Raw genomic sequence first — 24,217 nt, 5'->3', positions numbered from 1 at the left:
CTTGATGAATTCATAAAATGCGAACTGGAAGGTTAAACTAGGACAGGCAAAAATATAAAAACACTGCTTGGAAAGCTGGACAAAATCTGGAGAATCAAAGCCCAGCTGATGTTTAAGTGTGGCAGGAAGGGAGTAACAAGAACAGACTCTGCAACTGTTGTGTGGAAGAGACAGTTCAGAGATGGATGAGAGAAGACAACTTATTGATGGATGTTATAGGAAAAGAACTCAACGCCCTTGAGCAGTTTGGGAATGAGAGGGAAAAGTAACGTAAGGGCACCATGCTATGAACTACTTTGAGACACTGGATGCATCCACATTCATAGAGTGGCTGTGACTCACCACAGCGATACAGTTGTGGATACTGCTACCTCCTAAATGGAAAAACAAACAAACAAACAAACAATCCCCCACCCTCCCCCAAAAAACCAACTTGTCATTCCCACAAAAAATTAGCAATGCCCCTGACAGCAGGATGAAGCTAACATTGCTCCAATTTAAGATGGACAAGGAAGATCATGAGAACTACAGCTCATCAGCCTCAGTCCCATCCCTGAACAGATCACAGAGCATATCCTTCTGGATTCATACATTTAGAAAAAAGGGTGACCAGGAATAGTTCACACAGCTGTAACAAGGGACAGAGCTTTCTTAACAGGTGGCCAACCCAATTTCCTTCTCTAATGAAGGGACTTGGGTGGACAGAAGAAAGCAGTTATTGTAATACTCCCTGACTTCAGTAAGGCTTTCAAAATGATCGATTTACCACAGCATTCTTATTAGTCCAAGGACATTACCTAGATGAAGAGACTTAAATGAACTGAAAATTGGCTGAATTACTGGGTTCAAAGTGCATTAATCAATAGCTTGATACTCACCTGCAAACACACCACAAGCTAGGAACCCCAGGGTTGTTGTTGGGGCCAATATTATTTAGCATCTTCAAGAACTACGATGAGACCGAGTACACCCTCAATAAAATAGCAAACAAAATCGGGATTCATATCTGAAATGCCTGATGGCTCACCTCCAGTTCAGAGGGACCATGAGAAACTTTGCAGTTAGGCCAATAAAAAATTCATAGAAATCAGTAAGAGGTGGAAAGCTCTGTACCTGGGACTGAAAAACTGCACAAACCAAGACAGGCTGTGAACCCACCGTCTGAGTAGTAATCCCCAGGCCCTTTCCACGATCCTAGGTTACTGCTAGATGTATACAAACCAACAGCGTGTTCTTAAGAACTGAAAGAACTTAGCTTTTTTTTTTTTTTTAAAGTTTAATTTGGAGGAGGTAAACAGGAATCTAATGCCCATAAGGGCTTAAATAAGACTTGGGAAAAAAAAAGACAAACAGTTCTTTGTAGTAGCATACTATATAAACAAGGGGTCACAACCACAAGTTGTGGGTAGAAAAATTGATACTGGAAATGGAGAAAAAATTGAGTGGAAAGGTTGTGAGACACTGGAACAGGTTACCCAGAGGTTCTGGAACCTCTGGACAAAAACAAATGAACCCCTACCCCAAAGCTGACTTGATCTGGTATTGGTGACAGTTCTGCTTCAAACAGTAAAAATGACTAGGTAACATTCTTAAGTTCCTTTTAAGAAAGATGTTATAATTTCTTACTGTAATTTAACTAGCAGCTAAGAAGCACAGGTAAATTTCCTCAGGCCAGGATGATTATCTTTTATCATAAGATGTTTCCTGCCACATTGAGAAGACTTCACACATCTATTAAGAAGTTGCTATTAAAACTAGTTTAATGCAAATCTGACAATTCAAATTATCATCATACAGGTTGTTACTAGCACTTCTCATTCTAGATGGGAGGGTTAGCTTAACAGCATCAGTTGTTACAAAATTCTCTCTCGAGGTATCAAATGACCTTCTGTCATCAGAAAGCACAGAATTACAGAATGGTTGAGGTTGGAAGGGACCTCTGGAGATCATCTAGTCCAACCCCACTGCCAAGCAGGGTCACCTAGTACATATTGCACAGGATGGCATCCAAGCAGGTTTTGAGTATCTCCTGAGTAGGAGACCCCACAACCTTTCTATGCAACCTGTTCCAGTGCTCTGTCACCTTAAAGTAAAGAAGTGCCCCCTCAAATTCAGCCGGAACCTCCTGTTCTTCAGCTTGTGCCCATTGCCTCTTGTCCTGTCACCGGGCGACACTTCAAAGAGACCGGCTCCATTCTCTAGACAACCTCTCTTCATATCATTATGCACATTGATCTCATCCCCTCTCAAGTCTTCTCTCCCCAAGCTAAACAGACCCAGTTCTCTCAGCTTCCCCTCATATGAGGCATGTTCCATTCCCCAAATCATCTTCATAGCCCTCCACTGGACTCACTCCAGGAGCTCCACGTCCTGTAAATAGATAGAAGGCTATCACATTGGTTAAGCATGACTTCCCCTTGGTGAATCCATGCTGACTACTCCTGATCACCTTCTTATCCTCCACATTGTCAGAGATGACTCCAGGATGAGCTGTTCCACCACCTTTCCAGGGACGGAGGTGAGGCTGACTGCCCTGTAGTTGCCTGGGTCCTCCTTCTGGCCCTTTTTGAAGACAAGCTACATCGGCTTTCAGAAGCAGCAGAATACGACTGATTCTCTGATTTCTAACAACAGCTGTACAGTACTTATCTGGTACCAATATGAATGCTGTTAAGCATTTTAATAAACATTTACAGAGTATTTACCTCACTCTCTTGCTGGGAATATTGTTCAAGGCCATCATCAACACCACAGTCCTCAGTAATATTTTGGGTCTTGATAGCTTGTGGTGACCGTAAGAGAAGCCGTTCTGGAAATAAAACTTCCGAGTTTGGAGAAGAAAGAAAGGAATTTGAAAGCCACATAAGCACTTCACACATTCTACTGATATCAGCTTGCTCAAAGTTTTCAAAATTGATTTACAAAACCTATCACAGAACTGGGAAAGATCCATGTGAAGTTCATATGAATTGTTCTACTCAACCATAAAAAACAGGGTATCTGTGCTTTTTATTTAGCTCTGAAGCAATGTAAAACTGCCAGTTCACATATTATTGTTACCACAGCATGATTTAAACAGTTCTCATTGGTTCAAACTGTTGACAGAAGTTTAAGTTTCCACTCATGTCCCCTGTGATGGCCAACAACTCCTCTAGTTTTTTTATGAAATAATTACAGGAAACTGTAAGAACACATTATTATAATGCATTTTTCTCAGTATGCCCTGATGTGAAAGCAATATAAAACATGAGACTCCTCACAACCAAACCCCTCCAGACAGCTTAAGTTAACTGAAATGTACCTTTTTCACCCAGACAGGTAGCTTGTTCAACCGCCAACTGGCACCGTCTGCTAGTAATCCTGTTGTTAGAACAGCAGATCAGCAGTTTGTGGATTAGAGTAAAATTCCAACATTCTGTAAGCTGCAAAAGCATACACCCAACAAGGCATCCAGTGGTTTTTCTGTGCATCACTGCTTATAAAAATGGGAGTTTTTACACAAGTACTGTAGCGTATTTACTGAAAAATACACTGCAGAAATGTCAATCAACAGATATGCTACGAGCAGCACTGATGCATATATTCTCTTGCCTTTCGGTGAGACAAAGATTACCTTGCACTCCTGATTCAGATAGTCTTTAAAGTAAGTTTTCAGCAAAACCAATCTTTAATAGAAGATTAAGCAGCTATATACAGCTAACATGCCACAAATAAAGCAAAATTCAAGGTTTATGAATAGTCTTGCAGCCATATTGGTATATTTTTCTTAGAAAAAAAAACAAAACCCAACCACCCACTGGACAGAAACCCATGCAACCAAAAACCCAAGAATAACAAAAAAAAGAACACAGATATCCCATACCACCCCAATAACTATTCCACTGCCTGGCATTGCAACAATCATTTACATGTTGAAACATTCTTGTCTTGAGTCTCTGCTTTGTACCTAGTGACTACCACTGCAGTCTTATCAAGGAATATAGTTGGAAAGAAATGAAAGAATTGGCACCTGAGTTCTTAATTGTGCCCTTCCTGTATCTACCCAAACTACCAACTGACACGCTCATGTATTTTCAAGTTGCTTTACTAGGGGAATCATGAAATGGAGCTTTTTGGAAGTCTATAAAATACCTGCAGTGAACAAATTCCACATCCATGGGTTCCAAGTTGTAAGCCTGTTCAAAATCTGCATTAAATTTAAGAGTAACATCTTCATTACATATCTGTTGCAAGAAAAAAAAAAGTTTACTGATGAAGGCCTTAGTCCTTTACACACAAAAAAAGCATCTTTGAAAGCCCTAGGAGTAAAAAAAAAAAAAAAAGCCAATACCTAGATTTACTAACTACTAATACACTACATTTCTAGATTATGTTATGAGTGCTTTTAGGGCAGGTAACAATTATAATCTAGATAGAAAAAAGGAAGCCTACAGTCTTCAAAACAACCAAATTGACAATAAAAATGCACCATTTAGACTGTGGATAAAAATCTAGCTTCCCCAGAACAGGTTAAGCTCCATGACTTGTGCTGGCTTCCCCTCTGAATCCTGCGGACTACCGTATTTTCAACGGAAAACACAGCTCGCTTACCTCAGTAATATAGGCAACGTACTCTATTATATGCTCAGAGTAGACTTGACTTTTCAATATCACCTTATCACCTAATTGGCAAAAGACAACATTGTTACAAGGAATAGTAAAAGTATCACCGCAGCACTTCATTCGTTCCCCTTTTGCATGGTTAAGATTGGAATGTGCAGGATGACAGATATTAACTAACTTCAGCAAAGCAGCTGGATCCACGAGTACCTCAGAAGGCACTAGTTATACAACTGCACATACCAGTTCAGATCACATTTTAAAAGGCACCTAATATTGATGCCATCAGACCTTCAACACCTTCTGAAAACTGAATCCTGCGTACCATAACATTTAACTCATAATTACTTTCCTAGTTTTGATACACCTATTGCAAAAATAAACATTGCACAGTGTTTTTGTGGAAAACTTCCTCCATTTTTGTACCTAAGTCTAAAAATATGAGAAGAGTCCTAAGAACAGACATGTAATGCTTCTTCAGATAGCAGCCACTGTAAGACTTAGGCATTAACAGTGCAGTTCACCTGTACAGTAGTCTAGATTAATTATTTCGTGTTCAAATACGTGAAAGACTTCCTTAAGCATATGACAATGCAATGGCGTTTGCACTGCACTAAAAATACAGACCAAGCTTTATCTCACATCAATTACTACCTGTATTCAGGTGAGGTCTGCCTTCTTCCACTCCTGGCACTTCTAACACTAACAAGTTCCCATTCCTTTTCAAAGTAATGCCACTCATGCTAAAATCTTTTATCTCCATTTCTGCATAGATCTCTTCAAGCCACAAGAGAGTAGAAAATTTTGCTTTGTAATTATTTATATTAAGACCCTGGAAAGCAGAACAGTATACATTACAGTTGCAATTTCTATGCTGAGATACAGACCCCACCAACCCTAGTATTACATGAAACAGTTCAAGTTAGACTGCAGAGCAACCAGGCTGCCAATTAAGGTGACTAAATACAGCATCTTAATACACTAAGCTAAACTCCCACAACAGTCAATGCAGAATTGTGTATCTTTGGAGCTCAGATAGAACAGCCAGTCAGCTAAAGCATTAACCATGTCTCCCCTAACTAAAATGGGCATTTCAACACCTGAATTCAGGGGCAGTTTAGAAACTGAATTATATGTTCACCAGTCTCAGAAAGCTTAAAAATTTAAGTACACTGGCCAGAGATGGGTAAAGATGGAGTCACATCAGTCTCTGCCCTGTCTGATGATTATACAGCTTACGTCAAGCTGAAAGAACCTGAACTTTCCCCTTCACAGCTTAATGCACTCTCACTGAAGACGTGTTCACCAATAGCACAAACCTCTCTCTAAACCATGACTGGCGGCAAAGAATGCTTTCAGTTGGATATATTTTCACTCAAACATAATTTGAATGAGCAGTGCTTTCTGGTGCAGACTTCGCAACAGTCACCAACATTAGGTGGAACTTAAGATACTGTTAAAAAAAAAGTTACCATTACCAGCAGGCTTTCAGTACAAAATTATTTCAAATACTACTTTTTTCTCTAGACAGTATCTCTAGCACACTACCATATGCCAATGACTTCAGGGTGTTTTGTACGCTGTTTAGAAGGCAAACAGCACATTTTACCTAAATATCTGCCCCAGATAAGTCCTTAGAAAGTTGGAAGGGAAAAAAAAATAGAAAAGAGACCACCAGCAGTGCTCTACCAGAAATCAGGACAGTTTCTGAAGAATAACTAATATTTTTACTAAACTTTAGGTTTGCCTTTTTAAAAAAAAAAAAACAAAAAAAAACTTTAGGTTTGCTTTTTTTCTTAAATGTATTTTAGAACTGCTGTACTCACGGGAAGAAATTGAACTAGCTGTACATTTGAGTATTTAAAAAGAGGTTTTGAACAAGCAGAAAAGAATCCTCTGTTACTGCAATAAGTCTAAGAACTTCTGCTTTCATTTCCTATGAAACAACTGCTGGACTACTGTTCCAGCACCCTAAAACCCCTTTCCAATGATGCCTACAAAGGAGAAGTGAGGAGGAATCTTTTTCACCTACTGTAATATCCCTCCCCGGTATAATCTAACTCCCTTTTCAGTTTTTCATATTTACCATTTTGCTTTCTTCTAAGCTTGAATTCTGTGACATACTAAAACCAGTATAAGTTACAGGATACAGACCACAGTCTTATACTGCTGTTACCGAGTAGACTATCAGCTTCTATTACGCTAAGGGCTACAAATTATTGATAAATTAAGGTCAGCTTGAACAGACATACTTGCGTAAAATGTATTTTCTTATATAAACCTACACTTGCATACCTCTGCTAGGAGAGGCTGAAAGGTCAGTACATCTAACTTCTGCTCCACACATCTTCTTAACTCATTTGGTACGGTATAATGCGGGAGGAAGCTTGGAAGCTTTCTGCTGTTTCTGAAACAAGAGCGTGTCAAATCATTCAGTAGTTTTTTTTTTTTTTGACAGCAAATTAATATGCCACATCCTCAAGGCTACAAGAAACCACATGCAACAAAATAACAGATCGCTTCAAGGTGATAATCATAAGTTTTCTACATTTGGACAAAAGGTATGTGTCCCAATTACTCATTATTTAAAAAAAAGTCTGCTTTTATCCTCTTCTCCATTTAGTGATACTGTTATAACTAAGCAAATACTCTTAAGTATTATAGAAGTTTATCTAGAAGAAGGAAACCTCTGAAATAAAGGTAGGAAAAACATCAACTAATACAAATGTCAGGTTGCTTGAGGAGTTCAGAAGCTAACTTGCTTAGAAAATGATTAAGAAAAAAATCTGAAATAATTGTTACTTGTAGGACACTTACATAGCAATCTAATTTAAAATAAAAAAAATCACATTATATAGTAGGAAGCTTCTGTATGAAGAGACTACAAAAAATCAAGCAGTTCACTACTAAAAAAAAACGTCAGTAAAATCTGAAATTAAAATGTTTACAACATACCTATATAAACATGCACAAATGCTTCTCGTTTGACATTTGTCAGCATTACAAAACAGATATAGCAATACTAAACACAACAAGGTAAGACAAATATTATTCCCTGCCCCCCTAACTCACAGTACCTTTTGCATTTAGGGGCAACCACTGTTGTCGTCCTTTGCTGGGGTACTGAAGTAATTTTAGGCTTTCTTGAAGAAAATGGTTCCACAGGTGCTATTAGTAGTTCTGCTTCATTTGTTACTGTGGTTTCAATATAGCGTCCAATAGTAAAATCAGAAAAACCAAGCAACAGGAGTTCTTTACTGTATCCAGGATTTCTTCAAGCAAGCAAAAGTTAAGTTCTTAAAACCATCACATTGTCTTTTCCTCAGCCATAATTACATTTTTTAGTAAAACTGTATGTTGTCATTTCAGTAACGAGAGAGCTGCTAACTTGGGGCAATTCCTTAAACTCACTCCCTACACTGAGTTCAGTCCAGGTATCATGTTATACAATGAAAAATTTAAAAAATTTTAAACCCCAATTTCATCAAAAGCTTGCGTAAGGAACAGCACCCCTCTCCTCAACATACCAGGTACAGAATTAATACTTCCATCACAATGAATGTCTTGTAATTACTGCTCCTGAAAATGATGAGCTGAACATTTCCAGTGGAGGAACCTACAGCATTTCCCCCCCTAAGTGTGCAGCAACAGCTTTCGCTCTGCCTTGCTTGAGGCTACTCAGAACTGAGTCCTAACTGCAAACACATCAAGTGGAGAAAGCAGGAAAGATCTTCATCTTCTGAAAAAAAATGCACTTTGTATCTGTAAGTGGGGCCTGGGGAGTGACAGAGTAAAAAAAAGGTCAGAGGGAATTGTTTCTTCAGATCCAGTTCTAAGGAACTTAAGACCCTTCGTGCACACCATCTGCTCCAAAATCCATTAACAAACTCTTCCCAGCACTATCTAGAGCCAAATTCTCTCCTTAGCACCAACTACACAGTCTAATACCGTTACTGTGTGTCTGAAACAGAAGCATCCCAGAAGGATTCCAGCTTACTATCTCTTCAGCAGGAGTGCCACTTTTTCATGCCAACTAACACTACCTACTCAGGTTAAAGCTGTAGCCTCTTTTCTCTCTGATACACAAATCCAGCGCAAACACCAAACTGTCCAAATTTACAGTCTAAATTTTCAGTCCCTATGGTCCCTTAAGTGGCCAGCACGCACTTGTTACCTTCACGCTGTACTATCCCATGGAGAGTTGGGTGGATTGTTAGAAGGTCCTCACTCAGGCTTTGTGGCATTTACAGTGAAATATAAATTGCTCTTTCTACACATCTCTCTCCATAAAGACGTGCCATGCTGGCAGCTTACCTTCCAAACTGCAACTATATCACCCTAGGAAAATTGCTACCGTTTTAAAATCGTAAGGCAGGGGTTAACAGAAGTAGCCAGGAAGTTCATGTATTATCATTTTGATGAACGAAACAATTTGACTTTGTTTTCCCTGTTCAACTTGGAAATTATGATCATAAAAATTGATGGTGGTGGTACACATTTTGTAGATCTACAACAAAAGTAACTGAAAAGATACATGTAAGTAAGCTTTTCAGCAAGAGGTTCCTTCCTGAGTTCTGAAAGAGCTCACAAAACCACAACTTACTCTTCTTAGCCAGTTCCATGAAATATTTTGTACAGCAAAGTACTTTCTTTTACAAGGTGATTTTCTTTTTTTTTTTTTTTTTTTTTTTTAAAGTATTTGCAAACCTCTATGAATTAGACCTTCAAGGAATAAAGCTTCCCCCACCCCCCCGGCACAGATAACTTGCACTTAATATCACAGGACAGGGAAATTTGAGATTTCGACATAGAGCAATGTGAATACAACTTCACGGTGCTAAGACCAGAAGAAACATCAGACAACACACAGAAATCCCCTGGAAAACTACATTAGCTCTAGTGCTCATAGAGCAACTGACTTCCCAAACAGAATATAACCAGCTGTAGACATTACCTTTACCTTACTGCCTTTTTCCATAAGCTACCTATTCCCATTGTATTTCTTCATTTACTACTATCTTTTCTTTTGACAAACATCAGAACGAAGCATTAAGATGCCAACCACTTCGAGCTCCAGTATAGATTTCTGCATCATTTGCTAACAGATACTGGCTGCCTTTAATGTACACAAAAAAACCCTCCCAGAATAAGGTAAGCATTAAGTCAGTTTTTATGATTTGTTTCCATCATATCAGTGACAACAAAGAAATACTTACACAGCTGTGCATATGATCACTACAAGTGTTTTTCCACCTGGTGGTATGACAACTTCTCCAGTAATGTTAGTGTGATTTACTGGCTGCTCGACATCTTTTTGCTCTTTTTCACCATTATAGAGATTCTCATCTTTTACCAGGGAAACGTTTTCTTTTGTCTTTGATAAATTTCGTTCCTGAGGACTGTTTCCATCTGTAGGAAACATAATATAAATTCTTTCATCAGGATTGTTATGGCTAGTACAGGCAAGCCTTTTCAAACAAACCTATGGGTCTTCTCATGAGTTAACATTCAGAATTCAAATGGTAATAATTCACTGTACCTGAAATGACTCCATTCTTCATAACGCACGCATTATTCAGTGACTCATATGTTGTTCCTCCACTGCCATTACAGAAATTAACTGCAGCATTTGAGACATTTTCTTCATTTATTGCAAAAGATGACAGATGCGCTGATGGACTCTCCTGGCATTTTTGAGGAATCTGAAAACTGAATTGCTTGTCTTTCACCCATCCAGCTAATCTGCAGCTGATTAAGGACTGTGGTACACTCCCTTTATTCCTAGAAATAGTTATGTAATTACGTAATTAAATGCACAGTTAGCAGTCACCTCTGCAAGCTTAATTCTACCTGTAGTTAAATACAACCGTTTGTAGTGGGGTCAGGTCACCATTATTTCACAACCACTACTGGAAAGAAATCACACTGCTGCCAGAGGCCTAGAACCTCTGCTAAACATTACTGTTTTTAGGTCTATCACCACCCTACAAAGTACAGCAAAAGAGCCAGCAACATCCGTACAGAAGTACCGTGTATGAGAAAAGCAACAGCTTTTCTTTTTCTTTTCCAAACACAGGGTAACAAACTTTTAGAAAAAAAACGCACAGCAACAAATAGATGGTATTCAGGTTGGACTCCATTTCAGCATCTACGTACAGATTTGAACAAAACCCCACCAAAACAAGTAGAAAATCCAAGGATGCACCAACATAGTACACCAGCACGCAAGTTTAGGAAAAAAAGAAAAGTCTGGTCTGCTTTTAATATACAACAGTTTTGTTCTAAGACTGAGGAACGCAGCGTATCTGCATTTTAAACTAAACACACAAGCAAAAGCATTTACATTGATCCCCATTTCAGAAAGGAAATAGTTTGAAGATTGAGAAGAAACTTATGACTTGGTAGTCTTGGAGAACTATCTATAAGACAGAGGCTCAGTAAGACTATCCTGACATCACTAAATCCAATATGAAAACCTCTTCAAAAACCCACTATTTGGGGACATATTGGCTTGATGTGGTAAAGTATTGGTAGTGGGGGGGGGCTGCAGGGGTGGCCCCTCTGAGAAGAGCCCAGCAGCTGCCACATGTTAGATCATAGCCAGCTCCAGACGGCTCCAAAGGGGACACACCGCTGGCCAGAGCCAAGCCAGTGAGCACAGAAGTACAGAATCGGTTGGGCCTCTGTGAGAGCAGATTCAAGAAAGATTGCTGGGCAACAACAGCTGGGACAGTGAGGAGTGAGAAGCAGCCCTGCAGTCCCTAAGGTCAGTGCAGAAGGAGGGCAGGAGGAGCTCCAGGCACACAGCAGCAGTTCCCCTGCGGCCTGTGGAGAGGCCCCTGGTGGAGCAGGCTGTCCCCCTGCAGTCCATGGGTCCCACATGGAGCAGATCTCCACGCTGCAGCCCGTGGAGGAGCCCCCGGTGGAGCAGGTGGATGTGGCCTGGAGGAGGCTGCGGCCCATGGAGAGCCCCCGCAGGAGCAGGCCCTGGGCCGGAGCTGCAGCCCGTGGAGAGGAGCCCCTGCAGGAGCAGGGGGTCTGGGGGGAGCTGCCACCCGTGGGGGACCCACAACAGAGCAGTTTGCTCCTGCCGGATGGACCCTGTGGTATGGACCCAATTGGACCATTCTTGAAGAGCTGCTGCTTGCGCGCAGCCCCCGCAGGCTCAGTTTCAGGAAGGACGGCATCCCATGGGAGGGACCCCCTGTGGAGCAGGGGCAGAGAGCGACTGAGAAGGAGCGGCGGAGACAAAGCACCAGGGACTGACCGCAGCCCCCAGTCCCCATTCTCCTGTGCTGCCTGGGGAGAGGAGGTAGAAAAGGGTGGATAGGTGGAGAAGGTGTTTTTGGTTTGCTTTTAGTTTCTCACTGCTCTAGTCTGCTAGCGATAGGCAATAAGTTACACTAATTTCCCTATGCTGAGTCTGTTTTGCCCATGACAATACTTGGTAAGTGAACTCCCTGTCCTTATCTCAACTCTTGAGCCTGTATTTTCTCCCCTTTTTCCTTTGAGTAGGGGGCGTGAGAGAGCAGCTGTGGTGGAGCTCAGCTGCCCTGATGGATAAAACCACTGCAGTGGATTACTTGAAGGCTGTAAACAACAACATTTAACTATGAAAGGCTTCTGTATGAAAGACAAGTTTACAGATTATGGAGGGGTGGAAAGGAAGAAAGCTCAGAACATCCAGAAGGGCTTACTCTATCCAAACAATCATGCTTCTAGATTCCCCCTGCTTCAGAGTTCCAAAATCAGTTGTTCTTGATACTTCCAGCCCTCCTTTGTTTCTCATTAAGTTTTCATACGGGTCATCCAGATCAACTGGGTTGCAGGGAGATTGTCTGTAAAAAGATTGAATTTTATGTAGTGATTCAATTTAAGGTAGTGATTTTAAAACAAACTAACTCAGGAAGCATCTCTGATTCAGCACACACACTCAGGAAGTATCTTTAAGAATGACTACAGCATAGAACAGTCACAATGTTTATGAAGAAGCAGGAGAGAGGCTTCGCTTTCTCAGCTAGTTTTGCTTCCAAAACCATTATGTTACCTTTACTAGCTGAAGCAACAAGTTGATGAAAGGCTTGTTTTTAACAGCACAATAAACCGAACTCTGAAACTCTGAGTATAAGATAAAAGTGATTAAGAAGCTAGCTGGTCTTTCTTGAAGAGCTGGACCAAATCCAAACGGTGACTGAAGCTACTGCGGATCTCTTTGGGATCTGAACCAAGACACAAGAGAGCCCAGGACGCTTAGCAAGAGCCTTGCTGAGCAGCGGAGCTCAACAGAGGAAATTGACTAGCCTTCAAATCTTTTTGAACACATACCCTAACCACTTAGGTCTTCTGCCTGCTGCAACAGTCTACAAGTATACTGAAAAAAAGAGTTTAAAAAGCTGAAAACCAAAAAATAACATTAAACACTACTGTTATACACATTAGTGATGAAAAAAGCCTACAAGACCAAAGCCACATGCTCTTTCCTGTCAGACAGCAACTGTAGCTCTCAATGGTCAATGTCAGCTACCAGCAAGCCTTTTTCAAAATCATTTCTGCTCTACAATTAAGAAAGTATTCAGTTAATTAAAATGGCCCTTGGTTTAATCGTTTCTCCGATATTTATACACCCTCAGTGAGTACCTTAGTCACCTAATGCAATGAAGTAGAAAATTATCACGGCTGCCCTTTATTAGCTAGAGTTTACTCTCAAAGCCCACTAGATGTCTCCCATTGCAGCTTACCCTGGCTCATTTTTGATGCAAGAAAATACATGAAAACTGAGAAATCAACCCTAATATCTACTTTTATAAGATTTTTGAATATAAAATCCATCACTAATAAGCTCAACCAAACAAATTGTACTGTCGTACAAAGCGATGCAAACACTTCCAGCTCTACCTAGGTACAAGGTAAGCCTACTATATCCATTATTTCCAGCGAGAACTAACAGCTTATTCCATTCTTCACAGGTCCTTTGAAGATGGATGTACTGCCCTTCGCCATCTTGAGAGGAACAAAGCAAAATTTTCCCATAGGTGATGTTTTTGAGGTATAGGAAGGTCTGCTGTACTCTTGTTTCGACTCTCCCATTGGTCCACTGCCTATTTCTGGCTGGCATAATCAGGCTGAGCAATCCCACCAGAGCCTTGTCAGCACTGAGTGCTGACTGGAACTCATGAGTCCAGCTACAGATCTGTCCTGCAGAACTGCTACTGAATAGTTACTTCCTATACAGCATTTCTGTAGGGGATTATTTCATAAGATTGTGCTTCTTCCCATACTAAACTACATTTATTTCCACATCAGTTCCACTGAAAATAGGTTTCAAACAGTAAAGTCGTCACTAGAAGAACAACACAAATTACTGGAGCTTGGCATTACTCTAACTCAACTGCGCAAAATTCCATCCTTGCCTAGCTGTATTTCTGAGCACAGCTGCTAGTGGTTTTACTCCTTTAGTAAGCACAGATGCCTCCACCTTCTGCAAAGGAAGGAAAAAGAGCCAGGGCTAAAACGTAACACTCTGATCTTCCCATCATCACGTCTTCTAGACAACTAGTCAAGAATCCAAACCACAGTATCTCTTGCTTAACAGATGCAAGAAAATTTAAACTGCAAACTGCAATTTATCCCTAGTCATTAGCAAGTGGAAAGAAGAAAAGAATGAATATTACCCCTTCTGGTCGACTGGAGCCAAGCAGAGAGCTCTCCAAACATAAAATGACTGACTGCTCTCCACCACAATCACATTCACTAGATCATGAACACGAGGTGAATAGCCATCAGGAAGTCTCAACGAATCCAAAGTGAAAAATATATTCTCATCCACAGTACCGTTTCTTCCACAGATGCTGGAAATGCGAACCTGTAACAGGTTGTTATTCAGTGTTACTTGGTATTACCTGCTTAATCTAAGTGACATACTATCATTGCTTAGTTTTCCGTGCAAGTCATGCTCGCATTAACAGAGCAACAATCTGAAATTTCAATTATTTCTAACAGACAAACATACAGCCTTAACCTAGAATCACTGTGCTTGTCTATAGATTTAAAAATGTAAAGAGACAGAAGCACTTCAAGCATTAGGTCCTACTTTCATGTGCTACATTTGACTTAAATCATGATACCCATCATATAAATTAGGTAAGTTGGAAGACTTCAGTACTAGCAGTCACAACAGGAGGAATTTTCTTTTCCTCTTCTTCCTATGCTTGACAAGCAGATACAATAAGCCATGGAGATCACTATTACTAGAGGGTATGAGTATTTTCAGTAAAATAAAAAAGGGACAATTACTGTTTCAAAGCCACAATACTTGGACAAGTTTAACATAAATTCCAGTCATCACTTCTTTAAAAGTTTGGCTGCAGTAGGGATGTGTGAATTTTCAACATAACTAAAACAGTAAGCATCCAAATTCAGAATCAATAGCCAGTATGTTAATCAACCTGTTCTATCCAGAACGTGCCTAAATTTTCAAAAAGCCTTCACATATAGGATTATTTCTAAACCAGCAATGAGGTGGTATCTTTTTATGCAACACATCTTGAATAGGATGTACCAATAGTAGCAATCCTAAAAGTACCCACAAACTCCACAACTTCATGCAAGATTCCCCTTGTCAAAAACCCTCATGTAGTAGGTAGCATCCCTGCTCATGGCGGGGGGGGTGGACCAGAGGATCTTTAAGGTCCCTTTCAACCTGAGCCATCCTATGATTCCATGAAAAACAACATGCTGAACGTTTACCTTATCCACTCGCTTATATCTCAAAGGCTTTACAGCAACTGCTTCACTGCTCCATGTTGTTGGTTTAATATAATATTGTGCTTGCACCAAGTCACCTACCCAAGGCTTGAAACCTACATGAAACAGAACATTTCATGTTAATTGCTATTGATTTCATTTGCGTTACTCCCATACAGAACTAAATGAAGTTAATGTGACCAGCCAGAACAATGCATTATTTAGATCCAATGAGTTGAGGCTTCTCTTTTTAGCTCTTCTCATCCCGAGCAGGTTACGACAAACTATGCAAGTGATGCCAATGGAAAGCACACTTGTATACACCAGGACTGCAAGTACATCGTGCTCAGTGAGAACGAAGACGAAGCTTTCTTCACCCAACTCCCCTTATTTGTTTCACTACATACACTATCAGAACTTCTTTGGGATGCGGTCTACGTGCTTCAGATTAACAGAAAATTAAAGAAGAACAAGAAAGCCTCTACACACCTTCACAGACATCTTCCACTGTGAAATGAGTATTCTGATTAATGTAGCCACCATCCTTACAGAGAGAAGTAATATTGCCAATTAATATTTTCACATGTTGTTCAGAAGCATTACAAGCGGTACTGTAGCTTCCCCATGTAGTTTGGACTGCATCTACCTATTAATACAATAAAAAGAAAAAAAACATACACAGCTGACACTCACAAGCGTGTGCTTATTTTATAAAGCAGACAGTTAAACAAATTTTATTATAATCCTCAGAATTCCAACTGATGCTGGAAGTCAATCTTATTAGACAATTCTATACTCACCATAGCTGTTCGTTTTTGTAGAAAAGAAGGCGTAGTAAACAGCAAGCAACTTCCCCTTTAAGAAGTCTGCTGCATGCTTCAGTGGTAGTCAGTAAAATAGTTAAATACTGATTTGCCAAATGTTTGTCATGCCTCTTCTGTGTTAGGCCTACTGTTAAGAGCTTTCTTAATATTGGTAAGAGGAACCGCATCCTCAACCCTGCAACTTGACTGTACACAAGTGGATCTAGAACATTGCTATTTCAGAAAGCAATAAAAAAACCACGTTGTCAAAATGCCATTTATAAACACCTTAAGCATTTTAGACTGTCCCTTAGTCATTCTTTAATCATTGAAATTGAAAAGAAACACCTGCTTCTTAAATGCTCTCTGTATCAGCACCTCAAAAGTAAGTTTAATTGCTTAAGCAGGCCTTTGCAGAACCCAAGCCACAAATTATCAATGTTTACAAACCCTTTTAACCCTGCATGGTTATGTTGGGGGCAAGGATAATAGGACCTCTGCTGTTAATTACTCAATATAAGCACACTAACATTTCCTAGAACTGTGAATTGTCTTCCTTGCTTCTGTAGGGCCACTACCATCATGGGGTCAGGGGTCCTGGCTCTTCATCTCAAACGCTTATTATTCAGTTTCCTCGCTCCCTAGAAGCGCTGATGGAACCAGTAACAATGCCAATGCCACCACACAGATGCACTCAGCTGTTACACAAGAACTGCTGACTCCATATAATATGCAGAGAAACTGCACTGTGCAACAGAGCAGAAGAAAGGAGATCACCAGTTCTTTTATGAGGGTAATGAGGATTAGAATGGAGGAAAGCATTATGAAAGTAGGCAAGGTATCTCTGCAGTGATTAAACAAATTGAATGAAATGCCTGTGGACAACTTCTTCAATGAATGATACATATGTAGTGCAAGCGTACATATCAGATCATTAAGTTAACACAGTCAATAATATTCTCGTCTTTTTAAGGCGGTGTTCCACGAAAGCTTATTTCAGAAAGCACCTACAAATTGACAACCAGAATAAAGAAGCTGACAGGAAACCTAGCATAATGCAGGTAAAAGTAACCAGAACAAAATCAACCCAAACTGGATGGAAAAGAAAAATATAGCTGTAGTGTTTTCATTTCTATACGAAGATTAGAAACTCAGAACTAGAAAGTACTTTCTTAGTGTATAATGTGAAAAAAGTCACCCCAACAGAAGAATCTGTGTAATGTCATCTTTCTTTTACAGATCAACATTTGCGCAGAGACGAAAATCAGTCCTATGCCCACACTTTTCATAAATATTAATGGGCATTTTACACTTGCTACATGCTGTTACTACATTTGTATAGTGCACTTTTTGGAGACAATTTTTACCAAGAACAAGTACATTACGAAGCAAGAATAGACTGAGTATTAACTGCTTTGTCTTGATCATACAGATCATAACCCAGATGCTGACTGTGGTGGTTTTACTTCAGCTGGGCAGCTGAGCTCCACCACAGCTACTCTCTCACTCAACTCAAAGGAACAGGGGAGAAAATATGATGCAACGGGCTCAAAGGTTGAGGTAAGGAGAGGGAGATCACTCAACAATTATCGTGATGGGCAAAACAGATTCAGAGTAGGGAGATTAGAGAAATTTATTGCCTATTACTAGCAAGCTAGAGAAGTGAGAAACAAAGAAAAACTGAAAACATCTTTCCCCAAACCACTCTCTTCCACCTCCTCCCCCCCAGCAGCACAGGAGAATGGGGGCTGCAGTCAGTCCTTTCCCTTTGGAGTGACAGCGCCATTGTGGTGGAGCTCAGCTGCCCACCTGAGTAAAGCCACCACAGAATCAGAACGGCTTGGGCTGGAAGGGACCTTCAAGATCATCCAGCTCCAACCCCCCTGACACGGACAGGGATGCTACCTGCTATATCAGGTTGCTCAGCGCCCCATCTCTACTCCAGTTTGCAAACAGTTTAAGGATACAACTACATATTTTACAGTCAATACTGCTATACTGCGTTTAAACAACTATTGCTTCTTGGTACTCTTTTCAATGACATCAAAAAAATCACTTAAAAAAAAAAAAAAGCACATTTTGCTCCAGTCTGAAAGAGATCTTAATACTCACCAAGAAGATCTGAATATCAAGCTCTTCCCTAAACAATTTATATGGGTTCATATGGATAAAGTCTAAATGAGCCTGAACACCGATCCACATAAGACTACTGAATTTACGTTTAGTGTAAGCTACATACAGAGTTGTGTGTCAGAATAACTTGCACACCTACAGAAATGCTTTCAACACATGAAAGCATATGAAACATCCCAATATAAGTTTTCTTCCTTCTTTTCCATCTCCGTTTTCCTCTACCAGAGAAATTGTTCCTGGTTCTAGCTCAAGATGGCCAGAGAAAGCCTGGGAGAGCTCAGACTTTTGTTGGAAGATGATGTTATATGAAATGGTATTTGCGCACCAATACTGTTTAATGATTACACTTGTCAGGAAGCTTTTTTTTTCCCCCCCTCTGCCTATGAGATTAAAAATAGTAAGCTCTGTCCTTATTACTCTTCTTTCCTTAGTCTCATTTAATCAGCAAAACTGCATTGGTTGCAAAATGAAATGGGTTTCCAAGGAAAAACTCACCCAGAATTTTGCGTGTAACTGGAGTTCATTTTACTATGTGATGTTGTCTTACATAGTTCTATTTTTAATTTGAAACATCTTTACTTCAGGAATTGTTCATGCTGCTATTCTGATCAAGAGGGGAGAGAACAGACAAAAATGTAAGCATGAAAACATTTGAAGTCTTCTTGAAATCATGTTATAAAAAAAGATGTCTTAAATTCAGATTTAAAAAAGCCCTCGTTTGTTATGAACTGCAAACATCTCAGAAATAGTTTGATATCATTAGTTATTATCAAACCAGCAATGGAGCTTGAAAAAAGTCCACTGAAGTAACTCTACTGCATTTCCTCAATCATCTATAGAACTCATTAATATATAAAATGCATCTAAACACCCAAACATCACACAGTAAAATGCAAACCACTTAGTCTTCTAGTATTTTAATTTTCTGTCTACTTTTGAGAGGTCACATTTTCAGCCAACTTCATTTTACCAGACTCAGCACAGTTACTGCCAATTCAGCCACTAAAGAAGAAAAAATCCTGAACACTTGCATTTATTTTAATAAATAAAGCAGCCTCCAGGCTATTTCCATGACAGAAATAGGAGGAACTTACGTGCAAGTCATTAGAGCAGCCAGAAAGTTTGGCCTCCCCATTACCCCAGCGTTCATCTCATGGAATGATTATCATCATGTTCAACTGAAAAGCATGGTTATTACAAAAAAGGCTTTCGGCCACCATCCAGCATCTTTGCACTGGTTTCCCATTTACAGGTTAAGTAGATACAGGTCTTTCCCTAGAATTAACAGCTACACTGACTGATGGAACTTAGAGCTATAAATCCAAAGGGGATCTTTAAATTCCAGGCAAATTAAGGGAGAAAGATAATAAATCTTTCTAGACTACCATCTGTAGGATCATGTATTTTACAGAAAGCAACTCTTGCAGATGACAAACATACACCTTCACTTCTCCTACATCCACAAAGTCACACTGATAGGAAGACTACTACAGGGAACGGAGCTGTGTTGTACTGAACTGTTCATGCAATCAGTCACAAGGCAGCCTGTGATGGTATTTGGTCCTTCATTACAAAGGCTCTACTGGCCATACAAACAGCTCTTCAAAAGAGAAGCAGCATGAACAGGCAGTTTTAAAATTCTTACGTTTTCGGTCATATGTACATAAAGCTCACGTACACATCTAGCACATGCCTGACACCACACGCATCCTTTTCTGAACATTAGTGTTTTATGCAGCAAGGCACGCTGGCAATTACATGCTCTACACATCACAGATGCATTGCAGATGCCTCCACACATGTACATGACATCAAGTGGAATTCCAAATGTTCAGTAGTTTACTGTTTTAGCTTGAATTCAGACACATGGGAAATTAAAATAGATGGGTCAAATGCCCAGATTTTAAGGACTGGGGAAGGTGAGAATGAGAAATAGAAAATACACTGTACAACTTTACAGTTTCAGGATTGTTCAACAAACAAGTTCAGAAAACCATACAGTACATTGCAACAGAGATGCCACCAGTTTCAGTTATGATCTGTAAATCATCCTGCTACAAACGTACACCACTTGGCACTAAGCGAGTTGTGGTACACATCAAGATAATGCAAACTGGCTTCCGTAAGACAGCTGGTTATTAATGGACACTGACCAAAATGTCTCTGAAGTAACGAAATCAGGATAGTGCACAGAAGGAAGGCAAGAGACATCAAGAACACTACATGCTAATCAGTGCAAGATTTTGATCTCCTTTCCCTAATTATTTACATCATTTGTCAATTTAGCATAGTAAAGGCAAGTAAATAGTAATGATGAGTTCTTCAATCTGATAGCTTCTACTCTCATTAAACCTGTGTATAAGAACTTTATTAATAAAGATTACTAAAAAAATAGAATACTTTGTTTAACCATCAACTTCCTATTACTTGCAACATGATGCCTGAAGCTACTCTGATGATTATATTCTTTATAAAAAGCAAGAGATCCTAAAATCCTTAATTATAAAACATCCATTTACAAGGAAAGTTAACTTCAAAATTACAGTTATATTGAGACTGGCTCCCTGCAGCCAGCTCAAGTCCAGCTAGACTCATTTGCTTTGGCTCATGGTGAGTTTGCTGATGAAGCACACTGGCCCAGTGCTGTACTCAAAGCATAATGTAGCTAAGCTGAGCAGATGCCAGCCAAGAAGACTGGTTCTGTACCCACCAGTTACCAACTGCTTCTGCATGGCTGGCAGCCTTTGAAGCAGCAGTTATGTTTACATAATATCCAAACAAAGAAGAGCTATTTGACTCAGCTTCTCTGTGTAAGAAAGCTAGATTATCATAGGCACCTGAGTTAAGGCTGATTTTAAAAAGTTATAGTAAATTAAAATTGGAAGCAATGGATTATCAAGCCTGAAGTAGGTTTACAGATGAAGCATCAAGAGGTACTGAAACGTCCCTTTTTATAACTCTCTGTGGCACTAAATTACTAAATTTTTACAATAAGAATTTCTGTCATTTGTGTTCTTGTTCACTTTTGCTCCAAAAAGTAAGCTTACAGACACTGGTTTTATTTCCCTATCAATCCATCTAGCAATGTCATAAATATGACTCAAACTCAAAAGTTAACATACGGTTTTGAGTTAGGTCTGATTAAAAAAAACTCTGATGCATGTACCTCAACCAACAGTGTAATATTTACTACATCCAGACCAACACTCAGAGCATGAGCACAAGAATAATATGCTAAAAAGAATGGTGTACATTAAGTCCAAAACCACTTATCCCCTGTAGGTGAAAGGCTGGCAGTTTTTGTTTTTTTTCTTAAACCATTCAGGAGACTGAAATTATAGTAACTTCCACAATACAGTCTCAATTAATTTACAGAGAAAGTGAGACTACCATTTATATTCACCTCTTACCCTGATAGCCTTCAAGCCACTTGATATTTTGTCCTCTTCAACAATAGCAATAACTTCCTGTCCAACAGCCAGTGGCATGCCATTTGAAACAGCATCTTTTGTGAAGATTATCAAGTCATTGATCATCCCATAATCATGGCAAAATCTTGTCACCACTCCTTGCACGGTTTTTACTTCTTTATGACCTGCACCTACAGGAAAAGTGTTGGTGTAAAAGCAAATCACTTGATCAAAAAACCATTAAACGCGTAATGAATGCTAGGAAGTAAAAAGTAGCGCCACTACTTTTTAATCAAGAAATCATTCTCTTGCCCAACTTAAATACCAACAGCAATTACAAAACAGTTTCACATTTAAAACTTGAAGGCTTATAGAAGAAAGCTCATTAAATACAAATGATGTTTGTCTTCAAGCTGTATGGAAAACATATATTGAAAAACTTAATATGAAAAAAAAAAAAAACAACAAAAAAACAACAACCTGAAAGCTAAACAACTTTTCCCAAAAGTTCTGGGCCAACAGCTATTTTCAGTATTTTCCACACCGAAATAAACAGTTCTCAGCATTCTTTGCATAAGAAATCCAACAGATTTAAGTTTTCTGTACTGAAAAAGTAGGGAAAGTAAGCAAGCATGATGCTATATAAATCAGTTTATCACAACTGTTTGTATAATAATTAGTATGCTTCTGAACTGAGATGTGCTGATCCTCTGGAAACCCATGACTTTCAAGTGTTTTGGGCTAGAAGCAGTATCTACTTACACATCACAGAAACTTTCCCTCAACAGCACTGTACTACAATGTCAGGCTTAAACTAACATACTTCAGCCCAGCTTTACAGTTCTAAGGTATTATTAGCTACACTAACAACCAAGACTATTAATACAATAGTTTGTTTTGCCTTCTGTTTACCTAAGAATGCAAGAAGTACTTTTTAGTAGTCTGAATAAAGCATGATTTGTTAAGACATGTTTGCATTTATCATAGTTAATCTTGCAGCAAGCAAAATGTCTATTTAAGTCACCAGAGTGCTCCTCCCTGTTAAGCCTCCCCATATACCTGGTCCAACACAAAACATTTAGTATTATCCTATAATCTAAACGTACTGCCAGTATGCATGAAAAATAAAAGATTCCTACAGCCACAAAGCACGAGGTTTTAAAATCTAAACACAATGCTTTGTTTAAAAGCCGATTTCATTTTAAGAAACATCTGTGAGGCTCCAGCCCTACAAGAAACACAGTCCTCCCTAGTTTGATGCACCTAGTTCATAAAGGTTGCAGCTTAGAAACAAGCATTCCTGGGGGAGCTTCTATAAAAATACTCAGAGAACTAGTTAATAGTAATGTAGTACTTAAAAGAATTTCACAATTAGGTATCTGTGTGAGAAACCAAGAGGCACTTTTGTTTAGCTCTAAATGTAGAACAAAAAATTAGAAGAGTTTGTTTTAAAAATATTCCTTCTTGTTTGAGTCATTTACACTCACTTCTGGGTGTGTACTGCATAAAAATTGTAAATAAGTTTCCATGTTGAGCAGTCCACTCCATCATACAACCTTCCTGTTGACTGCCCGCCTCCCTTCCCCCCCCAATAATACCTATAACCCTACTAGAAGCATCTTAACTGTACACCATTTTGAAGCCTCAAAGCATTGAGGTTGTAGTATTTTTGGCAGCAGGATGCAGTGTACATCCTTCAAAAACTACTTACAAACAAAAAGGTTGAAATACATGTTCAGGTAGCATTGTTTATTCATAGATGTGGAATGATGCTTACCTTTTCTTGCTTACTTTTTAAACTTGTATTATGACTATTAGGTGAAGGAACATAACAAAAATTATACTTCTTAGATAAAAGATTTTATCCTCAGTCTTTATGTCCTCTGAGAGGGAAGAATTGAAAGCTGAAGTTATTTCTCCAGTGACTTCAGGCCTTAAATTTATCCTTTAGAGGTATTAACGCTTTTTTTGCTGATGTTTGTATTCTCTCAACAACTTACCTATCAACACCATAAATTCTTTTAAATGCAATTTTAAGCGAGGAGCATTGGACATAACCCAGAAGTTGGACTCAATGATCCTAATGGGGCCCCTTCCAACTCAGGATATTCTATCATTCTATGATCTTCCCCACGTAAGAGCCCATTTGAAATGAGTTAAGAGACCTTACTTACGAACCCGGCATTACAGAGGAAAGCCCTAAGCGCCAACTGGCGCAACGCACCCTTCAGGCCTCACTCCATGCTCTAACCAGCAACAGTGGTTAAAGAACTGAGGAGACACAGTGTGATGCAGCTGCCAGGACGCTGCCACGCGGTTAGGAGGCAACAAGCCCCTCCTGTTCCCGCTCTGCCTCCCTTCCCTGAGCAGCCCGGCCCCGACCCAGCCCCACTCACCCCCACACAGGCCCCACACCCGGCCCCAGGAACCCTCAGCCCTGCAGGAACCCCTCTCTACCTGCGCCCGCCCGTCTCACGTCGCCTCCCTCTTCGCCCTCTGCCCGCCTCCAGAAGAAGGCGAGCACCCTGG

At 39.7% G+C, this 24,217-nt stretch overlaps 1 protein-coding gene across 1 annotated transcript in view; it reads right to left on the bottom strand.

Annotated features, from left to right (window-relative positions):
- Positions 1-21,829, bottom strand: part of MOV10L1 (Mov10 like RISC complex RNA helicase 1) — a 35,013-nt gene extending 13,184 nt beyond the window's left edge. The window contains exons 1-14 of the mRNA XM_035559393.2: positions 21,689-21,829; positions 15,832-15,988; positions 15,346-15,458; positions 14,271-14,461; positions 12,297-12,437; positions 10,139-10,380; positions 9,816-10,008; positions 7,677-7,871; positions 6,895-7,006; positions 5,254-5,431; positions 4,591-4,661; positions 4,132-4,223; positions 3,302-3,360; positions 2,706-2,821 (exon numbers count right to left, since the gene is read on the bottom strand). Of these exons, the coding sequence (XP_035415286.2) occupies positions 2,706-2,821; positions 3,302-3,360; positions 4,132-4,223; positions 4,591-4,661; positions 5,254-5,431; positions 6,895-7,006; positions 7,677-7,871; positions 9,816-10,008; positions 10,139-10,380; positions 12,297-12,437; positions 14,271-14,461; positions 15,346-15,458; positions 15,832-15,988; positions 21,689-21,814 (1,986 nt within the window). The 5' untranslated portion in view covers positions 21,815-21,829. The remainder of the gene's footprint in view (positions 1-2,705; positions 2,822-3,301; positions 3,361-4,131; positions 4,224-4,590; positions 4,662-5,253; positions 5,432-6,894; positions 7,007-7,676; positions 7,872-9,815; positions 10,009-10,138; positions 10,381-12,296; positions 12,438-14,270; positions 14,462-15,345; positions 15,459-15,831; positions 15,989-21,688) is intronic.
- Positions 21,830-24,217: the final 2,388 nt, after the last annotated feature.

This window comes from Cygnus atratus, chromosome 1, assembly GCF_013377495.2.
Source record: "Cygnus atratus isolate AKBS03 ecotype Queensland, Australia chromosome 1, CAtr_DNAZoo_HiC_assembly, whole genome shotgun sequence".
Taxonomy (NCBI): domain Eukaryota; kingdom Metazoa; phylum Chordata; class Aves; order Anseriformes; family Anatidae; genus Cygnus; species Cygnus atratus.
Note: the sequence above shows the minus strand (reverse complement) of the source record. Positions and strands in the feature narration are given on the sequence as shown.